This window comes from Bufo bufo, chromosome 5 (assembly GCF_905171765.1).
Source record: "Bufo bufo chromosome 5, aBufBuf1.1, whole genome shotgun sequence".
Classification (NCBI taxonomy): Eukaryota; Metazoa; Chordata; class Amphibia; order Anura; family Bufonidae; genus Bufo; species Bufo bufo.
In genome coordinates this window covers 58,859,394-58,879,349 of record NC_053393.1, presented here as the reverse complement: position 1 = coordinate 58,879,349, position 19,956 = coordinate 58,859,394, and the positions used below count along the sequence as shown (strand labels likewise).

Below are 19,956 nucleotides of genomic sequence, written 5' to 3'. Positions count from 1 at the left end.
TTGAGGAGGTGTCAATCAGAGGATTAAAGGCTAGGTTTAGATCACCTGCTAAAATAAGGATGCCTTCCTTATGTATCTCCACTAAGGAAAGAAGGTCAGTAATCCACCGGGGTTGATCAGTATTGGGTGCATAGGCATTGACAAAGGTATAAAGTGTCTGGCCAACACGACCTTTCAGGATAATATAACAACCATATGGGTCTTAAATATGGTTCAGATATGTGAAGGGAATGCCCCTACAAAACCCAATACTGACTCCCCGTGAAGCTGTGCCATTTGCACTGCAGTGGTACCATGTCGGGAATTTAGAAAAGGAAAGGTTGGGGTAATTGTTATGTTTATAATGGGTCTCTTGGAGGAATACTACCGAGCATTTTTCCTTCCATAGAAGGGAGAATATTTGGCAGCGTTTAGAGGGAGACCTTAGACCTTTTACATATAGGAAACTACGTTTAAATCAGCCATATCTCAACTGGTCAAAGGCAAAAAACAATGCTGAGTACATGTATAGTGGCAAATATAGAAAGCCCAACATTCTAACTAAGAAGAAATCAACCGGAACTAATAACCGTATTGGAAGGTTCAGTACCATAATGAGTGGTTATACAAGAAATAATAAAAGATTAAGAGGGTGAAGGTGAAAGATAATTCACATGAAACCTGCAGTAAGGTGGGGGGTTATGAGCACAAGGGACAACAGATCACAGAGTGGGGGTTAGAAGGTAGAGGATAGGAGATGAGAAACAAAAAGTGGACATAGGTGGAAAGAAGCAATTAGGGGACAGAAAAAAGAGGTGGAGGAGAGGGACTAGGTTGAGCAGGGTATATAAGATAAGACAGAAAGACAGCCTGTTAGTTACCCAGCACAAATATAGAGAGGAGGTGACTTGAGGTATTATCAGATCAGAGACCCCTGAGGGGTTCAAATAATGGATTAGATGAAGAAAAATCAGGAACCCTCTTGCGAAGCAGGCGGCTTCTTAGGAGTTACAGAGTCCTTGCTTTTCTTGGACTTTTGTTTCTTTGGAGTAATGGAGAGTTCCCAGGGTTGAAGGACTGGAAGAGATGGTAGTGTGGTGATGTCCTGCACTTTATCCCAGTCCATCAGATCCAGCGGAGCGATTTCCAGCGCATTGTAGGCTTCTCGGAGATCCGAAAATGAAGAGATGTTGATCCTCCTACCGGAGACAATAAACGAAAGGCCAAATGGAAAGTACCATCTCTAAGGAATCTCTTCTCTTTTGAAAAGTGGACGGAGATAGGTCCTGGTAAATCTGGATAGGGGCCTCGTCCAAGAAGATGGATGGCGCTGCTCTAGCCGCTTTGAGTATAGCTTCCTTGTCCTGAAAGTTCAAGAAGCGACTGATAATATCTCTTGGAGGGTCGTTATCTTTAGGGCGCAGGCTTAATGCTCGATGGGCCCTTTCTATAATTAGCAAGGAAGGATCAAAGTCCCCTAGTAAAGAGGCGACTATCTTCATGATCGCAGACGTGATGTCTGCGGCTGAGACCGATTCAGGAACTCCCCTGAATCGGAGATTATTTAGTCTGCCCTGGTCTTCCAGGGATGAGTAAAGCTGCTTAATATGCGCTTGGCACAGTGAGAGGGATTGCGTGACCGATGCACTGTGATCTATGGTAGCGGCTTGTGCGGCTTCCAGTGAGTCCACCCTGTGGCCTATCTGTTGGACATCGTGGGCCACCTCCTGTAGTTTGGAGTATATAGGGTTTAAAGCCTCTTCCAGGGCTTGTTTAATAAAGCGACGGGAGATCGTGAGGTTTTGTGATTTACCAGCCTCTCCGGAGTCGTCCTCACAGTCAGATTGTCCCGAAGTGCGGGAGCCCGCGATGCTGTTGAGAGTCGCGGCCATCTTGGGATCTTTAGTTGATCCGGCTGCATGTTGTTTTTTCAAGAATTTAGTCATGTCCAACACAGCAGGGGTCACTTTGGCTTGAGGGGCAGGATCCTAGTGCTTTGGTCCACCGTACTTGACGATTCTGTGATTCGTTTGCTTAAAAATGTCATCCGCACAGCAGGTTGAAAGCAGGAGCTTCATACAGACACAGCCATTCAGCCAGTGGTTGAACAATTATAATAAAATAATATTCTATGTGTATATCTCTCCTACATTTCTTTGTGTTTATGTATCTTTTGTGAATTGTCCTTGAAAAGTAAACAGTGACAGCCTTTTTGCCCAGAACCATGTGAAAGTAGCAAACCAAATCTGCACAGATAAGGGGCAAAACCTCTGAAATAGTTGTCCGAGGATGAGTGTCTTAGAATCTTGGAAACAATTCTGGCTTTGGCATACAGGTTATATCCCAAGTCATGATCAAAGGCCTGTTTTAAGGAATTAACTAATAGGGTAGTTATTCAATAGGCACAAGAGAGCTAACTTTTGCATTCCGTTTTTTTCTGGCCTATATGATTGTCAACTTACTTGTCTCCACAAGGGAAAATCCTTGAACCTCTGTGACACAAATGAAATGTTAATTTATTAGATGGACACCACTTTTAATATGGACTTACCATTTTTATCCTTAAATGATAGAATATGACACCAATGTGAGACAGGTGTGGGTCCGACCTCTGGGACCAACACCTATCTCCAGAACGGGAGCGCTAAATTGAACAGATAGCATCCATATATCCATACCTTTCTATGGAAGTTCCAAAAAATTGCTGAACGTTGGCTCGGCTCTTTCTGGCAGTTCCATAGAAGTAAATGGAGCAGTGGCTATGCTTGTGTGGTGCACTTGCCATTCATTTCTATGGGACTTCCAAAAAAAATTCAGAGCCCCCATAGAAATGAATGAAGAGCATGCTGTGCATATGTGGTGCCTTCTCCATAACATTAGCTCCTTAATTTTAGAGATGGGTTCGAGTCTCAAAGGTGGGACCCTCACTTACCTGACTTTGATGGCATATCCAAGTGATATGCCATCAAAGTCCATGATGACACAATCCCTTTAAGTTGATATTGTACAAGAGAATTCAAAGTTTAACTATAATTAAAAAAACAACTAGCTAACGCTTCAGGTGTGTTAACGCTCAGGATGCTGAGATGAAGAGTTGTTTAGAAAGGTCTTTATACTGTGGATCTAGTGATCTCTGGTGCTTAAAGGGAACCAGTCATCATGAAAATGCAGTGTAGGATGCAGACAGCATGTTATAAAGCAGGAGGAGCTGAGAAGACTGATATATAGTTTTGTAGGAAAATGTTTGGCAAAACATGTATTCTCTGCTCATTCTGACCTTAGAAGTCATGTGGGTGGTCCAAATCAGTGCTTGTCAGTCTTCCCTATGTGACCATGCATAGATATAGCTGTTAGTCATTCAGTGGAACCACCCACATGACTCTAAACTGATTCAAGTCAATAAAGTGCTATTTTTTTTTTACAGATTGCACTTCATTTTTATGGTGATATGTTTTCTTTCATTTGATTTTTCCTTCTAAAGTATACCAATATAGAGCTTTTGAATATTCAGGTTTCAAGTTGAGTTAGATTGAATGTTACATTTTTTTGAGACTAATTAGTAATTGTTTTCTTTTTCAGTAAAAACTTGTGGATCTAGTCTCCAAGGTCCAAGTGGCACATTCACATCCCCGAATTTTCCATTTCAATATGACAGTAATGCACAGTGTGTCTGGGTGATTACAGCAGAAAATCCAAACAAGGTAAAGTTATTCTCCTATCTGTCTATCTATCTAAATACAAAATAAAATAAGGAAAAACAGCACACTTAGAGTTGGCTGGGTGCAATCCCAATCAGGATCTGTGACTAAAATCAACAGATAATACAAAAATGGAAAAAGAGGCAGCGCTCCAAAAATTACGTGAAAAAATGTGGATGTCTTTATTCATCCATGCATCAGCAACATTTCAGCTCTTCTCAATGGAGCCTTTTTTAAGCACTGCTTGAATCTATAGTATCTTATGAATCTTTCTCATATCTACAGAATCTATATACAGTATCTATCCTTTTCATATTATGTATCTATCTATCATCTATTGTCTTTGTCTACCTTTCTATTAGCAAATACGTTATTGCTATTTTCAGGACTGGACTTATGTTGACCAAAGCCCTGTGCATGACCTTCTGCCATACAGTGTACAAATAGTCATTTACTGTATTAGACAACATCATTATCGCCATGGCGCACAACAAAATAAAGGAAACACACCATTAATAGACTTAATATTTGCTTGACTTAATAAATGCTATCCTAGAGCACTGAAAGTTTTTAGGTGCTTCCTAAGCATACAATTATAAGCACCAAACTTAACTGTGTTCAGATAACGGAACCAAAGTAAAAATAAAGTGACCTAAATAACAGTAACATCACACAGTGCATAAATAACACTAGTAAATAATGAACAAATAACGGCTTCACAATAACTATATAAGTATACATATATATAGTATTACAATTTATAGTGATTGCAAGCCTCTGATGTCAGACCAACTGTGATGGCTCCTTCAGCTTGAATGGTCTACTTGTCCTGTGGGGCTGCACATGGATCACACACCTCAATGTCAATGAAAATGAGTGGCAATATTGGACAAAACCCTAGGACAAGTGTGATGCTGTTTCTGAAACAAAGCACCCTTGTTTTTCTATTGATGAACAACTGCTTTAAAGGCTATGCACACCTTCAGGGGCAATAAAAGGTCATAAACACTTATTTAAGCCCCATTCTAATCAATTATATAAGAATTGTGCTATAAAGAGTATTTAGGAGGTCAGGAGATCAGAGATAGGGAGCCATCAGCTATGCTTCCTGACAGATCAGAGTAAAAATTCAGAGCCTTCTACTAGAGAATCTCAAGGCTGCACAGAGCAAAAGGTTCAAAATTTTTAATAAAGACAAATTAAAAAATGATTTGAGCTCAAAATTAGTCAAATGCAATAATAACAAAAATATTGCCCCCAAAGGTGTACCTCGCCTTTAGCAACTTGTACATCAAAGCATAGAATATAAATACAAGATGGAGCAGGGTTAGCACTCCAGCTTTTAACTCAAATTTCTTAATTTATTGCATTATCTTGAGACAAAATCATTGAAAAGCAATTGAAGGTGTTTGCTTAGATTAGATAACACAGCTCAGAAATCTCAGAAAACAGGAGTGTTAACTCTACTCCATCCGTACATAAATAAAGTGACAAACCCCAGTCACTACGAGATTCAATGGTTGAGTGAAATGGTCAAGTTATTGAATGAGGTTCGAAAGAGCCTTTTGATTGTCAAGCACATTAAATAGTTCTTCTGAAAGACTGAGTTCCTTTTTTTACGAGCACTAGCACTGACTACAGAAAAATACTAATCTCAATGTTTTTTAGGCAGTATGGTGATCGAAGTTCAGTATACAGATGTTTCCTCCCTTATCTTTTCTCTAATATTGCTAATAACTTCAATTTCTCATGATACATATTCAATGCATTACTATGATATGCTAGAAAAACGCTTGCCAGGCTGCAATTCACATCAGAACCACTGGATGACGGCCTATAGATACATATATCATAAACATCTCGCGACAAAGTAAACATCTCCTGACAAAGTATATTATCCCTGCACTTATCTAGGGATAGTTTGAGCAAAGAGGAAAGGTAAGGAAGGACGAGAGATGAGCGAATTTCTGTAAATTTGATTTTCGATTCTACCCAAATCAAAAGTGCTTCAATTGCCCTGAAAAGCTGTGGATGACATTTTTGGTTCTCTTTTGCTCCCAAAATTCTTTAGAATCAAATCACCTAAAATTGTGACTCTACAGAATTAGAATATTCAAAAATGTTCAACTGCACAAAGTCGATTGACTTATCATTAGGAAGGACACATCTGGAACTATGGGGAGCAGTTTTTGTGGGAGTAATATGAACCCCTAAAGCTGCCATATTATAGCTGGGTAAATCTGTCCTATATGATTTTAAATGAATTTTTGGGACAATGGCAAAATGTAGGTAATCACCTAATTTGAAATTGTACATTTACAGGCAAATTCTGGCTTATCTTTCATTTCAGCAACTTTATATACTTTATGGATTGCTCTCCAAAGCAATACTAATCCTTCATCTCATTATCAGGTCTCACCTTGTATTAAACTAAAAATATTGTACACTCGACAGCCAATTACATTAATCCTCTGGTCAGTTAAGAACATCCGTCCTGTCATAAAGGATTCTCCTGAGACTCTTCAGCCATGTTTTTAATGTGTTCATATTGATTCCAAGTTCTTTGTAGAGCAAATCTCTTTTAGGATCATGTTTCAATATTCCCAGCCTATCTGTTATAGGAATAAGAACATCTTATAGTTTAGTGTAAGTGGCGTGAATACTTCTAAAGACATTCCCAGATGTACATTTCAATATTTTCTACCCCCAGGGAGGTTTATCAGGTGACTAGTTAAATAGCATTTAGTGTGTGTTCGCTGGTTCTCGAAGGAGACAGGTTCTCATGGATCATAAACTCAATCTCTGAAATGCTGAGGAGCAATGGTTGATTCATATTTTGGACCCTAAGGGGTGGAATTCACTTGTGGAGTAATTTTTGCAGTATAAAATTACCATGTATTCCTACAAATTGAAAAAAATATATATATCTTCAACACAATTACTTTTTCTGTGGTGGATATTATTTTCAGCACATTTTTATATGTGGTTTGGGTGCGGCATTTCATATAAGGGTATGGCCATACGGAGAGGCCATGCTGCTGTTGGGATGTGGCCATCTTGCCTTGGTATATGACCTTACAAGCAACAATATCATCAAATTAAGTACCGTATTGTTCGCTTTATAAGTAACACCGGATTATGAGACACATCTAGATTTTAGAGGAGGAAAATCAGAAAAAATATTTTTCATCAGACCTCCAAATTAAACCCCCAATATTTATCAGACCTTCATATCATATCATAACAAAATAGACTTACTTCTGATGGTGTGCCGCACTCACCACCGGTCTTCTCAAGGCCTGTGCTACACTACTACCTGATGTCGCACAGCATCAGGTCATAGTGCATGCACTACGGCCTGATGCTGTACATAGTCAGAACAATGCAACGCCAGATCAGGGGGAAGACCAGGCAGAGGTGAGTACAGCTAGCACAATGCTTCGCTCACTGCACCTACTGCATATTAGTGAGAGCTTCAATAATGAAAGCACTCACCAGTAATCACTTTCTAAGTTGCACCACCATTTCCCCCCCACTTTTGGGATAAGAGAGGGCATCTTCTAATGTGAAAAATCTGGTAATTAGAAGTTTATTTGGTCTTCATTGTTAATTACTGTGCTATAAGCTGCAAAATTGTGCAGACATTAACAATTAAGACTGAATAATTAATACAGATCTAATTAATTATTATAAAGTTGGTGTGGTTTGTATGGCCACAAGGCTGCTGCATCCTAACTGCAGCATGGCTTCTCTGTGTGGTCGCACTCTTAGAATTCAAAGCTATGTTAAATTGCCCTATGGGGTTTCTGTTTTTCACTGCATTGAATTACACAGAAAAACTGTGCATGCAAAGGTGACCAGTAAAAATCATTTACCGCATGGTATACATTTTTATTAACATGGGTGCCACTCAGTTCCATCCATATTTTGGGTCCATTTAGCAGATGATCTGGGAGGTTTCTTGGCCTTGTGCATATGATAAATGGACACAAAAGACAAAAGGGAAATTTATCATGCAGGGAATATCCGAAGTCAGCTTGGCTTGAGTCTGCATTGGCGTACTTTATGCAACATTTATCAAATGTTGCATGTTTGATAAATTTGTCTTATCCTTATCACCTTCCTACTAGAGTGAGATTTTGACTTTTTTTGCAACGTTTTAAAATAGTCTGAGTGATAAATCTGGACTGAAACATAGTAACATAGGGGGTCATTTATTAAGACCAGCCTTTTAGACGCCGTTCTTAATAATTCATGGCATGAGGCGGGAGAATAACTCCCTGGATTAACAACCATTCTCCATAAATCTAATAACTATAACTTGTAACCTGTCTTCTGTAACATATATTGTGGGAAATAGCTCTAGTAGAGGCAGGATTGACCGGTTTGCGGACAGTCAGAGACAGTGACACACTGGATGAAGTCCAAACAAAGTTCTTTTTTATTGTGGTGTCAACAGCAAAAATAAAGGGCCCTTACATTTCAGGCAAAACACAAAAACAAATCCTTCTCATCTGACCACTACCTAAACAGTTTTTCACTAACTCGCCCAACTCCTCCCAATCCAGAACTCCAGGCCTTATGTTGGCTTTTTACAAAGCCATCTCAGGAAAGCTTGCTCATTCCACTACATACTGGGCATTCCCTGGAGCTTCAGCTGCATATGACAGGATTCTGGGGGAAAAATACCTGCCATCGATCACTCTACCTCTCACTGTCTCACATGGGTGAATAAACGTTCGTTATTGATTTTATCCTGTGTTGGAGTGCTGCTCTTTTTTGGACATTATACATTTGGGTAAGCTTTATTCCCCAGAGCGCACATCGGTGCTACCTCCCATTTTTCCTTTATTATATATATATATATATATATATATATATATATATATAATACTAACCTCTGTAGTGTTAATTTCTTTACACAGTCCAAAAAGATTCAAAAGCCCCCATTTTGCGATTTTTTTAAGTCAGAAAAACCAAGGCCAAAATGTGAAAACAGTCTAAAAGAAAAACTGTATGTGTTGCCCATAGCAAACAATCACAGCACAGGTTTAGAACAGTTGAAAAAAAGAAAGCTGAACTCTGATTGCTATGGGCAGTTTTTTTCCTTTAGACAGTTTTGTTAAATGAGGCCATATCTATGACATTAAAAGAAAAAAAGATTGCTTTTAATGCCCATAGCAACCAATCACAGGACAGCATTTATTTTTCAAAGTCACTGTAAGAAATGAATCAGTACTCCGATTGGTTGCCATGGGCAACAAAGACAGTTTTCTTTCAGACAGTTTTGTAAATTTCCTCCTAAGTGTATGGTGCCTCCTTGAAGCACTGTATTTTACTCCTAGAAGCAATTCTGCTTTCATATGGGGTGTGGAACATACTAAAATATTGTGTTCACAGATTTCATATGTATCCATAAAAAACACTTTCCTATGCCAGATTTGCAGTATTTGCCCACTATAATGATATAGGGTTGTACTAGCACATCAAAGTGCCAGAGGCTTCACCTGTATACCCAGGATCTGACACAAAGGTCCAGAAAAAGACAATTCCACTTGGACCTGGGTTGGAACCAATCAGTTTCCACTAAGATCTATTCCTCAGGGGCGGGATCATAGATAATTAGTGATGGCCTTGCGGTTCGCCCGGCGGTCAGCTCCCGGCGAACTTTGCTCGTTTGCGATTCGCCGAACATGCGAACATATGGCGATATTCGCACCCACCATTTTCTTTTACATTGTGAAGAACTTTGACCCATGACACATCCATCAGGTGGTGCAGGACAGCCAATTGAGACGTTTCAGCACATGGACATACCCCCTACCTTATAAATAGACCCGATCTGGCCGCCATTTTACATTCAGTCTTTTGTCAGTGTAGGGAGAGGTTGCTGTGTGGAGCAGGGACAGACTGTTAGGGACAAAAACGCTATCAAATAGGGCACAAAAGTCAGTTTAAGGACTGGTATAGGTGTGCTATTGATAGGTGTGCAGTACAGAGGGGTGCGATATACTTATAATATACTTTCTAATATAGAAAGCATATTATAGTGGATTTGTATTGTGCAGCAGTGGTGAGATATTCTGCAGCGATACTGCAGCTACACAGAGTGACAAACGCAATTAGAAAAAAAATTATTATAACTGGTGTAATATACCAGTCGCCCCCCAAAAAAACTGATAGAAGTGGGTTGTTATATACCAATAATATACTTTCTATATATAGTGCATTTGGGTGCTGTAGCATTTGTTTGCGGTTTTGCTGCGTTCCCTGTGGCATTGGAAAAAATAATTATAACTGGTGTGCGCATGCGTGTACATGAAAATTATATTGCTGATAATTCGCATTTAAAAAAATAATGAATGGAGATTGCAAATTCGAATAATACATCTGGTATGTGACTGTCCATGTTATGGGACTATTTGTGCACTTTTAGTAATTATTTTTTGGCTGCAATATGAGCTGAAGGTTTTTTAGGTTCGCCTGCCATTAAAATGAATGGGACCCGCCGCAAACTTGCGGTTCGCGAACATTTGATCGCGTTTGCGAACCGTCCCGCCAGATGTTCGTCCATCACTATAGATAATATTGTTGTTTTTTATTAATGATTCATGTACAATGATATAACATAAAGGATTACAATTAGAGATAAGTGAGTCACTCAGAATTCTATTTGAGTTTGATTTGTCCGAATTGGTAAACTGATCATATTCGGGTCTACCTGAATCAAAAGTGCTCTAATTAGCCTGGATTTGGGGGAGTACTATCTCTCCTTATGGAGAGCACCTTAATTGTTGTGAGGAGACTTATAGGCCATACAGGCTCCTCTGGAATTCTGAAAATAAGGGTTGCAAATGAGCTCTTAACAAGCTCTGACTCTAATGCCACCAGATATAAGGCAGCTATCCTGTAAGTCAATGTTCAACCCTTTAAATAGGCCTTGAGACATGACTTGGATATTAAATAAGCCAGCACCTCATCTGCAGATAGCTATTTTGGGGTGATTGCTCCTCATCAGTGCAGAGCAGAGAGTATTGGCTTAACTGGGTGAGAGGCCTAGGTCAGGATTTGGGGGGGTACAATCTCTCTTAATCGGTGCGAGGAGACTATAGGCATACACGCTCCTCTGGAATTCTGGGAAGAAAGGATGCAAATGAGCTGTTAGCAAGCTCTGCCTCATATGCTACCAGATGTAAGACACACAATTGACCGGGAAATTTGTGGAAGACACTCTGAGATCTCATGGGACTCTCTCATCTCTAACTTTCTAAAATGTTTTACATATAAATTTCTCTATCTCTCCACAAAATTTGCCCAACTCAAATCATCAAAAATTCAGATTTGGATGAAACTTGAATTTTTTAAACATGTGGGTCAAATTAAATTAGTTTCAAATCAATTCACTCATCTCTAATTACAATACTATTAAAAGTAGGCAAGCATTTTTATAGATTGAGGATGAACCATTAGAATTATTCAATGGTTGGCCCCGTTCCAATAGAGGGCTTGAATAGGCTGCATATTCATTTTATTGCCATGGACAGTATGGGATTAGATGTCACCCATGTGTACCTTTATAAACATTATTCTGGCGCCCATAGCACAATCATTGTAAAAATGGGTTTAAAGTACAAATTCTGTGATTATTGCAAGTGCTTAAGATCCCAGAGTAGGAAAAATAAAAGACTTTCTGGCAGAATTATTTTTTAGTACATTGCTTTCAGCATTTTATTTGATATTAAAGCAGGTATTAAAAACTGCTCATTAAATTCCCCACTGAGCCTTGCAGTAATGCTGAAATTAAATATGATTTTTACAATATTGCTCAGATTCCAAATTTTCTTGGTGGAATTGATTGTACTCATGTATCATTAGTGCTTAGAGTTATTGAAATTGGTAATTTCTACCAGCTAATCAGAAATGTCCAGAAAATTTAGCGGCAGTGTAACGGAACGCCTAGCACCCCGACCGGGTACCTCCGTTGATAGATGCTCCTAGTGCTTCCAGAGGACTCCAAGCACTCCACTTGACAGTGTCAGCACTGCAGACCCCACGAACCGCCGAAGCTTGGTGGAGGTCTCGCCGTCTCCTACCCACCCTCTACCTATGACAAGGCTCCAGGCTCCAGTGGGTGAACCTCTCCTAAATGCAGAGACAGGAACCAGGAACAAGCTCTTACAAGAGCTTATACTCAGGGGAGTATTATGATATAGCAATCCCCAAGAGTGTAGTTATCCCATCCCCCAAACATGAGCCAAGACTTCATAAAGGGGCAAAGCAGGAACTCTTTAATGGGTTATTTTTCAGCCTTTTATGCAGGTCTCCTAGCAAGGGACACTCCCCCTGGGGCCCTTGTAAAAGACTGTGACAGTTTATATTTTAGCCAATCACATGCATTTACAGTATTGAAACCCTCCCAGCAATTGTACACAAAATCCCCTTCCCTCTGTCTGTAATGCAATCAACAAAATACAATGAGCATTGTCTGAGACGCAATTAACTAACACACTGGCATTGTCTGAGACGCAATCCACAAAATACAATTACCAAACGTAATGGGCTAACTTAATCACTACCAGACAGAAAACACACATGTGCCGAGCACCGCGATGCTCGAGCCGAGCATGCTCGATCAACACTAGTGCCAGACCCTGCACAAGGGATGGGCAGAATCCTAAATGTTTCTGGCGCAGGCACAGGTCGCAGCAGAGTAAGGGGGCGTTGCAGCTGGGGTCAATTCGAAAGGCCTGAGCTCCCAGTGTCATCTAGTGGTCGTGTCTTGACCAGCAACCCAGGGGTGCTTGAATGGTTGATTCGGTCATCCACTTCGTCCCAAGTGACATCAGACACCACCAGTCAAGAGTTGGTGGGTTCATCAGATGCAACGCCTGTCCTCAACCTGCCTCTGTCCATTTTTGTTTCCTCAGCCAGACAAGTTTTTTATGCTGTGGGCTTAGCTCCACGATACAGCGAGAACGAGCTACTAGAGGACAATCAGCAGCTACTGACCAGCCAAGATATAAAGGAAATATCCGCCGCTGCCTCTGGTAGTCTGGCAAATAGTGATGAGGAGAGTGGCATGGATCTGGTGTTGCGAGCGGTCAGGCTCCTGGCTCAAAGACCGTTGAGGAGGATATCAGTGACATGCAGACAGTACTCGATGATGATGTAGCCGATCGCAATTGGGAGCCGGGTGACGAAGGGGCTTCATTATCATTGGGAAAAGAGGGTGGCAGCTTGCGCGTGAGGCAGCGGCGGAGCCAGCAAGTCGGTAGCATAGCTGGGAGCCAGCAGGGTGGCAGCAGTGTGAGGTCAGAAGCCAAACGTGCCCGGAGTAGACCACCCACTTTGCTGGAGCCTACCTGCCCAGAAAGTAATGGTGCATGAGTTCACAGAGGCAGCGGCCATTGCAGTTAGTCAGTGCTGAGTGTAGAGGGTAAAATCACCTACTCGGCCGTGTGGCAGTTTTTTGTTAAGCCGCCGGGGGAGGTGAACATGGCCATTTGTCAAATCTGTGGGCAGAAGGTGAAATGTTAGCACTGTGGCCCTGCGTCAACATATGCAGCTTCACCACAAAGTGGCCTGGGAGAACTGTGGCTCCAATGTGGTTGTCCAGCCTGCCGCAGCAACCGCTGCATAACTCAGTGGCACGCACCCGATTTCAGGCAGTCAAGGCTCCACCACCTCAGCCGAAGGGAACTGTCTGTCCTTTCCATCATCTGCTGGTCCTGAGGCTCCTGCTCCTTCTCCTCCTAGTTAGTCATTCCGTCAGCAATCGATCACCGAAGCGATTGCCAAATGACAATAGTATGTGTGCACTCATCCAACGGTGCAGAAGCTGAATGTGCTCCTGGCTAAGGTGCTGGTACTGCAGTCCCTCCCTATCCAAGTGGTGTATTCTGCACCTTTCAGGAAAATGATGGATTGTGCCAAGCCGAGGTGGCGAGTCCCAAGCCGTCATTTATTTGCCAAAAAGGCCGTACCAGCCCTGCACAAATATGTAGAACAGAAGGTGGGCCAGTCCTTGAGCCTGTCGGTGTCTACCAATGTGTAAGGCAGCAACCACCATGTAGAGCTGTAACTACGGTCAGGGACAATACATGTCCTTTATGGCCCATTGTGTGAATGTGGTTCCTGCCTAGCCACACCAGAAGACGCCGCCTCCAAGTTCTCACGCCGTTGGTCCCGCGACAATGTCCGCCTCTTCCTCCTCATTTACCACCGTGTCCTCAGCCTCCACTGCAGAGACAATTCACAGTGCTCCTACAGCATACCACATGTGCAGGTCACGGCGGTGTCATGCTGTTTTACACCTCGTATGCCTAGACGAACGGAGTCACACAGGGGAGGAACTACTCTGTGTCCTTCATCAAGAAATGAAATATTGGCTTTCTTTGCGACAACTCAAAATCAGAACCATGGTGACCGACAAGGGGAAGAACATGGTGTCTGCGCTGCTTCAAGGAGGGCAGAGTTATGCGTCCTGCATGGCGCACTTGTTCAATCTGGTTGTCAGGTGGTTCCTGAAGTCTTCCACCCATCTGCAAGACATACTAAAATTGTCCAGTAAACATTGCATGCACTTCAGCCACTCGTACACAGCCAAGCACACCCTCCTTGACCTGCAGCGGCAGAACAGCGTCCCCCAACATAGGGTGATATGCGACGTTTCCACCCGTTGATATTCCATCCTCCATATGTTGGACCGACTATACGAACAGAGAAAGGCCATAAACTTTTTCTTAATGATCCAAGTGGACAGGAGTACTCCCCTGTGTAACTTCGATGTCAGCCAGTGGCAGCTCATGCATGACACCTGCCATTTGCTCAGGCTCTTTGAGAAGGCCACGTTATTTTTCAGTCCCCAGGACTACGGGATGAACAACTTCATTCCACTGCTTAATGTCCTGGAACAGAAGCTGGTAAAACTGGTTGGTCAGGGGACTGGAGACGTGTAGCCTACATCTAATGGCCACGTGAGCCCTGTGGAGGCTTATCTGGAGAAGGAGGAGGACATTGGAGCGCAATGTGTAGCAAAACTGGTGTTTTTTCTACATAGGTAACAGGAGAGAAGAGGGAGATGAATAATACGAGGCAGATGACCCAGGCACACCGTAGCAGTATGCAGTAGAGATGGAGGCAGGGAGTCCCTCCAAGCCACTTGTGCAGATGGCCCTCTGCATGCTCACTTGCTTGGGTAGTAACAGCCAAATTGTCATCATTCAGCAGGGGGATGACTTCTGGCTCTCCACCTTGTTGGACCCTCGCTACCGGTGCAAAATGGGGCTTTCTTTAAACCCACTAAGAGACATCCTATGTAGTCAGTTGGCCACTGCCTATCTGTGCAATCGTCTATCCTCTTGCAGGTCTGACCAGGGGGGGCCCTCTGAGCTAGTAATCAGTGGCATAGGCAATATTTGTTTGCATATAATTCACAATAGATTTTCAAATTCTAGAATTTGTGATCTCCAGTCATTATTTTCGCAATTGCGCAAATCGTCACTAATGATACGCATATTTATTGTGCAATAAATGCAGCCACATTTTATCAAGTCTGAGTAAATATTACTGATTGGTAGAATAAGTATTGTTGTGAAATCACAGCACTATGTCTGTAGCATGTATGTATGGACAGCAGAGAAACTGTAATTCCTATCACACTACCTAACACCCTGCACTGGAACCAGCTACACTATATCACTATCTAACCTACACTGACTATCTCCCACTAACTATCTGTATTATATATATGAGCTAACTATCTAATGTAATTGGATATGGAATAGGATCCAGATAAAAGCACAGAGCACAGCAATGTCACTGCTCTCTCTCTCAGAACTGAAAAAAAGAAAAGAAAATGGCTGCTGGGGAGTTTCTTATATAGTAAAAGGGTAGGCAACTTTCCTATTGCTTGCTAGGGATGTTGCTAAGCTCAGACAAAGACATTGCAGCCTTCTTATTGGCCCACAAACAAGAAGGGAGGTTACTGATGAAAAAAAGAATTTGAATATTCACAATTACGAATATATAGCACTATATTCTACATCTTCGCAAATTCTCGAAGTGCTAATTTTCGCAATAAAAATTAGCGATTAGAATATTTGCGATCAACACTACTGTGTGCTCTCGTTCCACTGCCATGGCTGCTGTGGCGGGTGGGGGGTTAGGAGCAGAACCAGCTCCAAGAGCAGCAGCTTGAGTCTAGAGTCGATGATGAGCAGCTTTCTTAACCCACCTAGTGAAGAAACTACTCACCAGCAGCAGCAGCTAGACCTGGAGCAGGACCTGAACTAGCAGGTGGTGGCATACTTGGACAGCACCCTGCCAACCCACGTTGAAGATCTGCTGGAGTACTGGGCAGCCAAACTGCTGGGCAGCCAACCTGGATTTGTGGCCGCAACTGAGTTTGCCCTGGAAAAGCTGTCCTGCCCGGCCAGTAGTGTGGCATCAGAGCGAGTGTTTAGTGCGGCAGGGGCCATAGTTACCCCAAGGAGAACTCGCCTGTCACCCTAAAATATGGAGAGACTGACCTTTGTCAAGATGAACAAACCTACAAAACCTCTCTGTCTAACGCCGACAGCACTACACTCCAACTGGGACAACACACTGGAATTCACCAACCGGAATCACCTTAATAGTGTGCAGGGGGTGATGACTGGAAGCCTGAAGAATAGTGTTACCAGATATTGTTTTACGAAATGTAGTGGTTTGAATAACAGAATCATGCACACCCGTGAGATTGAGATCCATTATTATTGTTACCATTTGTGTCGGATGTTACTTTTGGAGTTTATAGAAAATGGTTTTCTTTTCATCTTTGGAAATTTTTCCTTCCATTCTTCTACTCCTACGCAGTGTTGCTTTTTCTCTCCTGCTCTGTAATCTAAATTATGTGACACGTCAGGCCCCATGCACACCATGCGTTTGTTTTATGTGGGTTATTTTATTCCCTCAATTGCTTCTGCATTGTCCGCTATGCATGGTATTTTGTGCAGGGGCCCTAAGTGCATATTTTCTTTTAAGGATTTTAGATTATTTATGTATTTTCTCACTTGCGGTATTTTATGTTAATGGGTTTTTGAGTAGGAGCTGCCCTAGTCCGAGCTTGTGTTTTAACTCCAATCCTGGTCACCTGTGTTTTTGCACCTGATTAGGGGGTGGAGTTTTATAAATTTGCTCGGACTCGGGTAGTTTTCAGATCATGATTAAGAGCCTGCTGGCTCGAAACATGTTGGTCTGATGGGACATGTCGGGAGTCTGTGTCCAACACACTGTATGTACCTTTTGGATATGAAATAAAGACTGAGCAAGATTCCATTCAACTACGTTCTGGAAATTCCTCATTTGTTGAAGCTTTGCCCTTGTGATCCAGCGCTACTTGAGCCGCATTGAGATAATATACCACTGAGGAAGGCCTTGACAGGCCGAAATGTCCGATCGTCAAATCCAATACATGTGATTAATTTTTGCTTCTGAGATATAACTGGATCATGTGATATAACATGAATAAAATGGTAGAAATTCCAGACAAAAAAAGCAGTGTGCCGCAAATTTCTATTACCTTGCCAGTCTGTGGCCTCCTCATGCTGCTGTTACTACCTCCACACTCTGTCATTGTGCCACTCTGTGGTCTCCCCATGATGCTGCCAGTTAACCACTCTGTTGTCTCCCCATGCTGCTGACACATGACCACTCTGTAGTCTCCTCATGCTGCTGCTACCTCCACACTATGTCACCTTGTCATTCTGTGGTCTCCTCATGCTGCTACTCCCACCTCCACACTCTGTCATTGCACCACTTTGTGGTCTCCTCATGCTGCTGCCACATCACCACTCTGTGGTCTCCTCATGCTGCTGCCACTTCACCACTCGGTGGTCTCCTCATACTGCTGCCACATCACCACTCTGTGGTCTCCACATGCTGCTGCAACATCACCACTCTGTGGTCTCCTCATGCTGCTGCCACCTCCACACTATGTTTCCTTGCCACTCTGTGGTCTTTTCATGCTGCTGCCACTTCACCACTCTGTGGTCTCCTCATGCTGCTGCCACATCACCACTCAGTGGTCTCCTCATGCTGCTGCAACATCATTACTCTGTGGTCTACTCATGCTGCTGCCTCCTCACCACTATGTCACTGGGCCACTGTGTGGACTTCTCATGCTGTGCCCACCCTCCCCACTCTATGACTGGGCCACTATTTTGCCATTTTGGCCTGTTTGACATCATCATTTATTTGAACCTTCTTCTGATCTGTCTGAAGGAAGGAAAAATGAGACGCACAACGGATCCTGTCTGTGTAGCAGCTGTAAGGCCTGTATGACATGTTCTCTATTTTGCACCAGAATTGGCTTATGATTTGGTAGCCAAAAGCAGGAGTGGGTACAAAACACAGAAGACATGCAAATATTCCATTAACGTCTCATCTATGTTTTGGATCCACTCCTGTTTTTTTGGGGATTTAGCAATACTGATGGATTACTGACCAAATGCTGACCGAGTGAAGAGGGATGCTCAACAGACAGGATCTGTTTTTGGAAAAAATAGATAGGCTGAGCACTCTACACCTGGACCATACAGAGATACAGACAAAATATATAATGGTGACAATATTTATTACACCTGATGCAGATATGACAATTAAAATACTAAAACAATATTATCTAACAAATACTAAAATAGTAATGTCTAGCAAATAATAAGAACAGTAGGTGGTAATATGGCTAAGAACAATTCAGAAAATATATAAAACCAGCATCATAAATATCAAAGCATGCAACAAAATTACATAGGATTAATAAAATGCATTAAATGTAGGGTACTATGAGAGACTCAGAAAATGGCGTGTGGAGCCCTTAAGGATGAATATAATCGATTGGGATTCTAATTCAATAAAAAATCGATATTCTGAAAAATCGATAAATGTTTGTCGATAAAGTGCTCAGTGATTATTCGAATGGATTTCCGGACAGAGTTTGATAAATTCCATTCGATTATTTAAACAGATTCAACATATATCCCCTGTATGGCATACAATGATTATACTTTCGATTTGCCGTCTGACTAAAGCTCACGGTGGCGTCCCACGTGGCTGATGGAGTCAGATCCGGCGGTACCTGATTGCGGGGATTCAGCTGGAGCAGTTCAGGCAGATTAGCAGCCCCCAATGTAGATGTTCTCCAGTGGTCTTCCCGTCTTTATCAGGTATAGCAAACTTGTAAATAGAAGTTAGCATTTATCATGACCTTGTATGATTCAGGTCAAAATGTTCGCTGTATGCCGAACAAATCGGGGATTCAACAGGTTGAAGATCCAAGTCCAAGATATGGGGGTCAAGACATGTTCATCAGCTGATGTGAGGGTCAGTGGGCTAGGAAAAGACCCCGAAACGCGTCTGGTTTCTAAGACCCTCACATCAGCTGATGAACACGTCTTGACCCCCATATCTTGGACTTGGTTCTTCAACCTGTTGAATCCCCGATTTTTTCGGCATACAGCGAACATTTTGACCTGAATGATACAGGGTCATGATAAATGCTAACTTCTATTTACACGTTTGCTATACCTGATAAAGATGGGAAGACCACTGGAGAACATCTACATTGGGGGCTGCTAATCTGCCTGAACTGCTCCAGCTGAATCCCCGCAATCAGGTAGCACCGGATCTGACTCCATCAGCCACATGGGACGCCACCGTGAGCTTTAGTCAGACGGCAAATCGAAAGTATAATCATTGTATGCCATACAGGGGATATATGTTGAATCTGTTTAAATAATCGAATGGAATTTATCGAACTCTGTCCGGACATCCATTCGAATAATCACTGAGCACTTTATCGACAAACATTTATCGATTTTTCAGAATATCGATTTTTTTATTTATTAGAATCCCAATCGATTATATTCATCCTTAAGGGCTCCACACGCCATTTTCTGAGTCTCTCATAGTACCCTACATTTAATGCATTTTATTAATCCTATGTAATTTCGTTGCATGCTTTGATATTTATGATGCTGGTTTTATATATATATTCTGAATTGTTCTTAGCCATATTACCACCTACTGTTCTTATTATTTGCTAGACATTACTATTTTAGTATTTGTTAGATAATACTGGTTTAGTATTTTAATTGTCATATCTGCATCAGGTGTAATAAATATTGTCACCATTATATATTTTGTCTGTATCTCTGTATGGTCCAGGTGTAGAGTGCTCAGCCTATCTACTTTTTCTATATCCTTCCTTTTTTGACTGGGTGAGTCATAAGGCTTGGTAGCA

The 19,956-nt window shown here is 41.9% G+C and overlaps 1 protein-coding gene across 1 annotated transcript in view; it reads left to right on the top strand.

Annotated features, from left to right (window-relative positions):
• Positions 1–19,956, top strand: part of CSMD3 (CUB and Sushi multiple domains 3) — a 1,177,406-nt gene that overhangs the window by 308,203 nt on the left and 849,247 nt on the right. Inside the window, exon 8 of the mRNA XM_040431881.1 lies at positions 3,559–3,680. Coding sequence (XP_040287815.1) covers positions 3,559–3,680 — 122 coding nt within the window. The remainder of the gene's footprint in view (positions 1–3,558; positions 3,681–19,956) is intronic.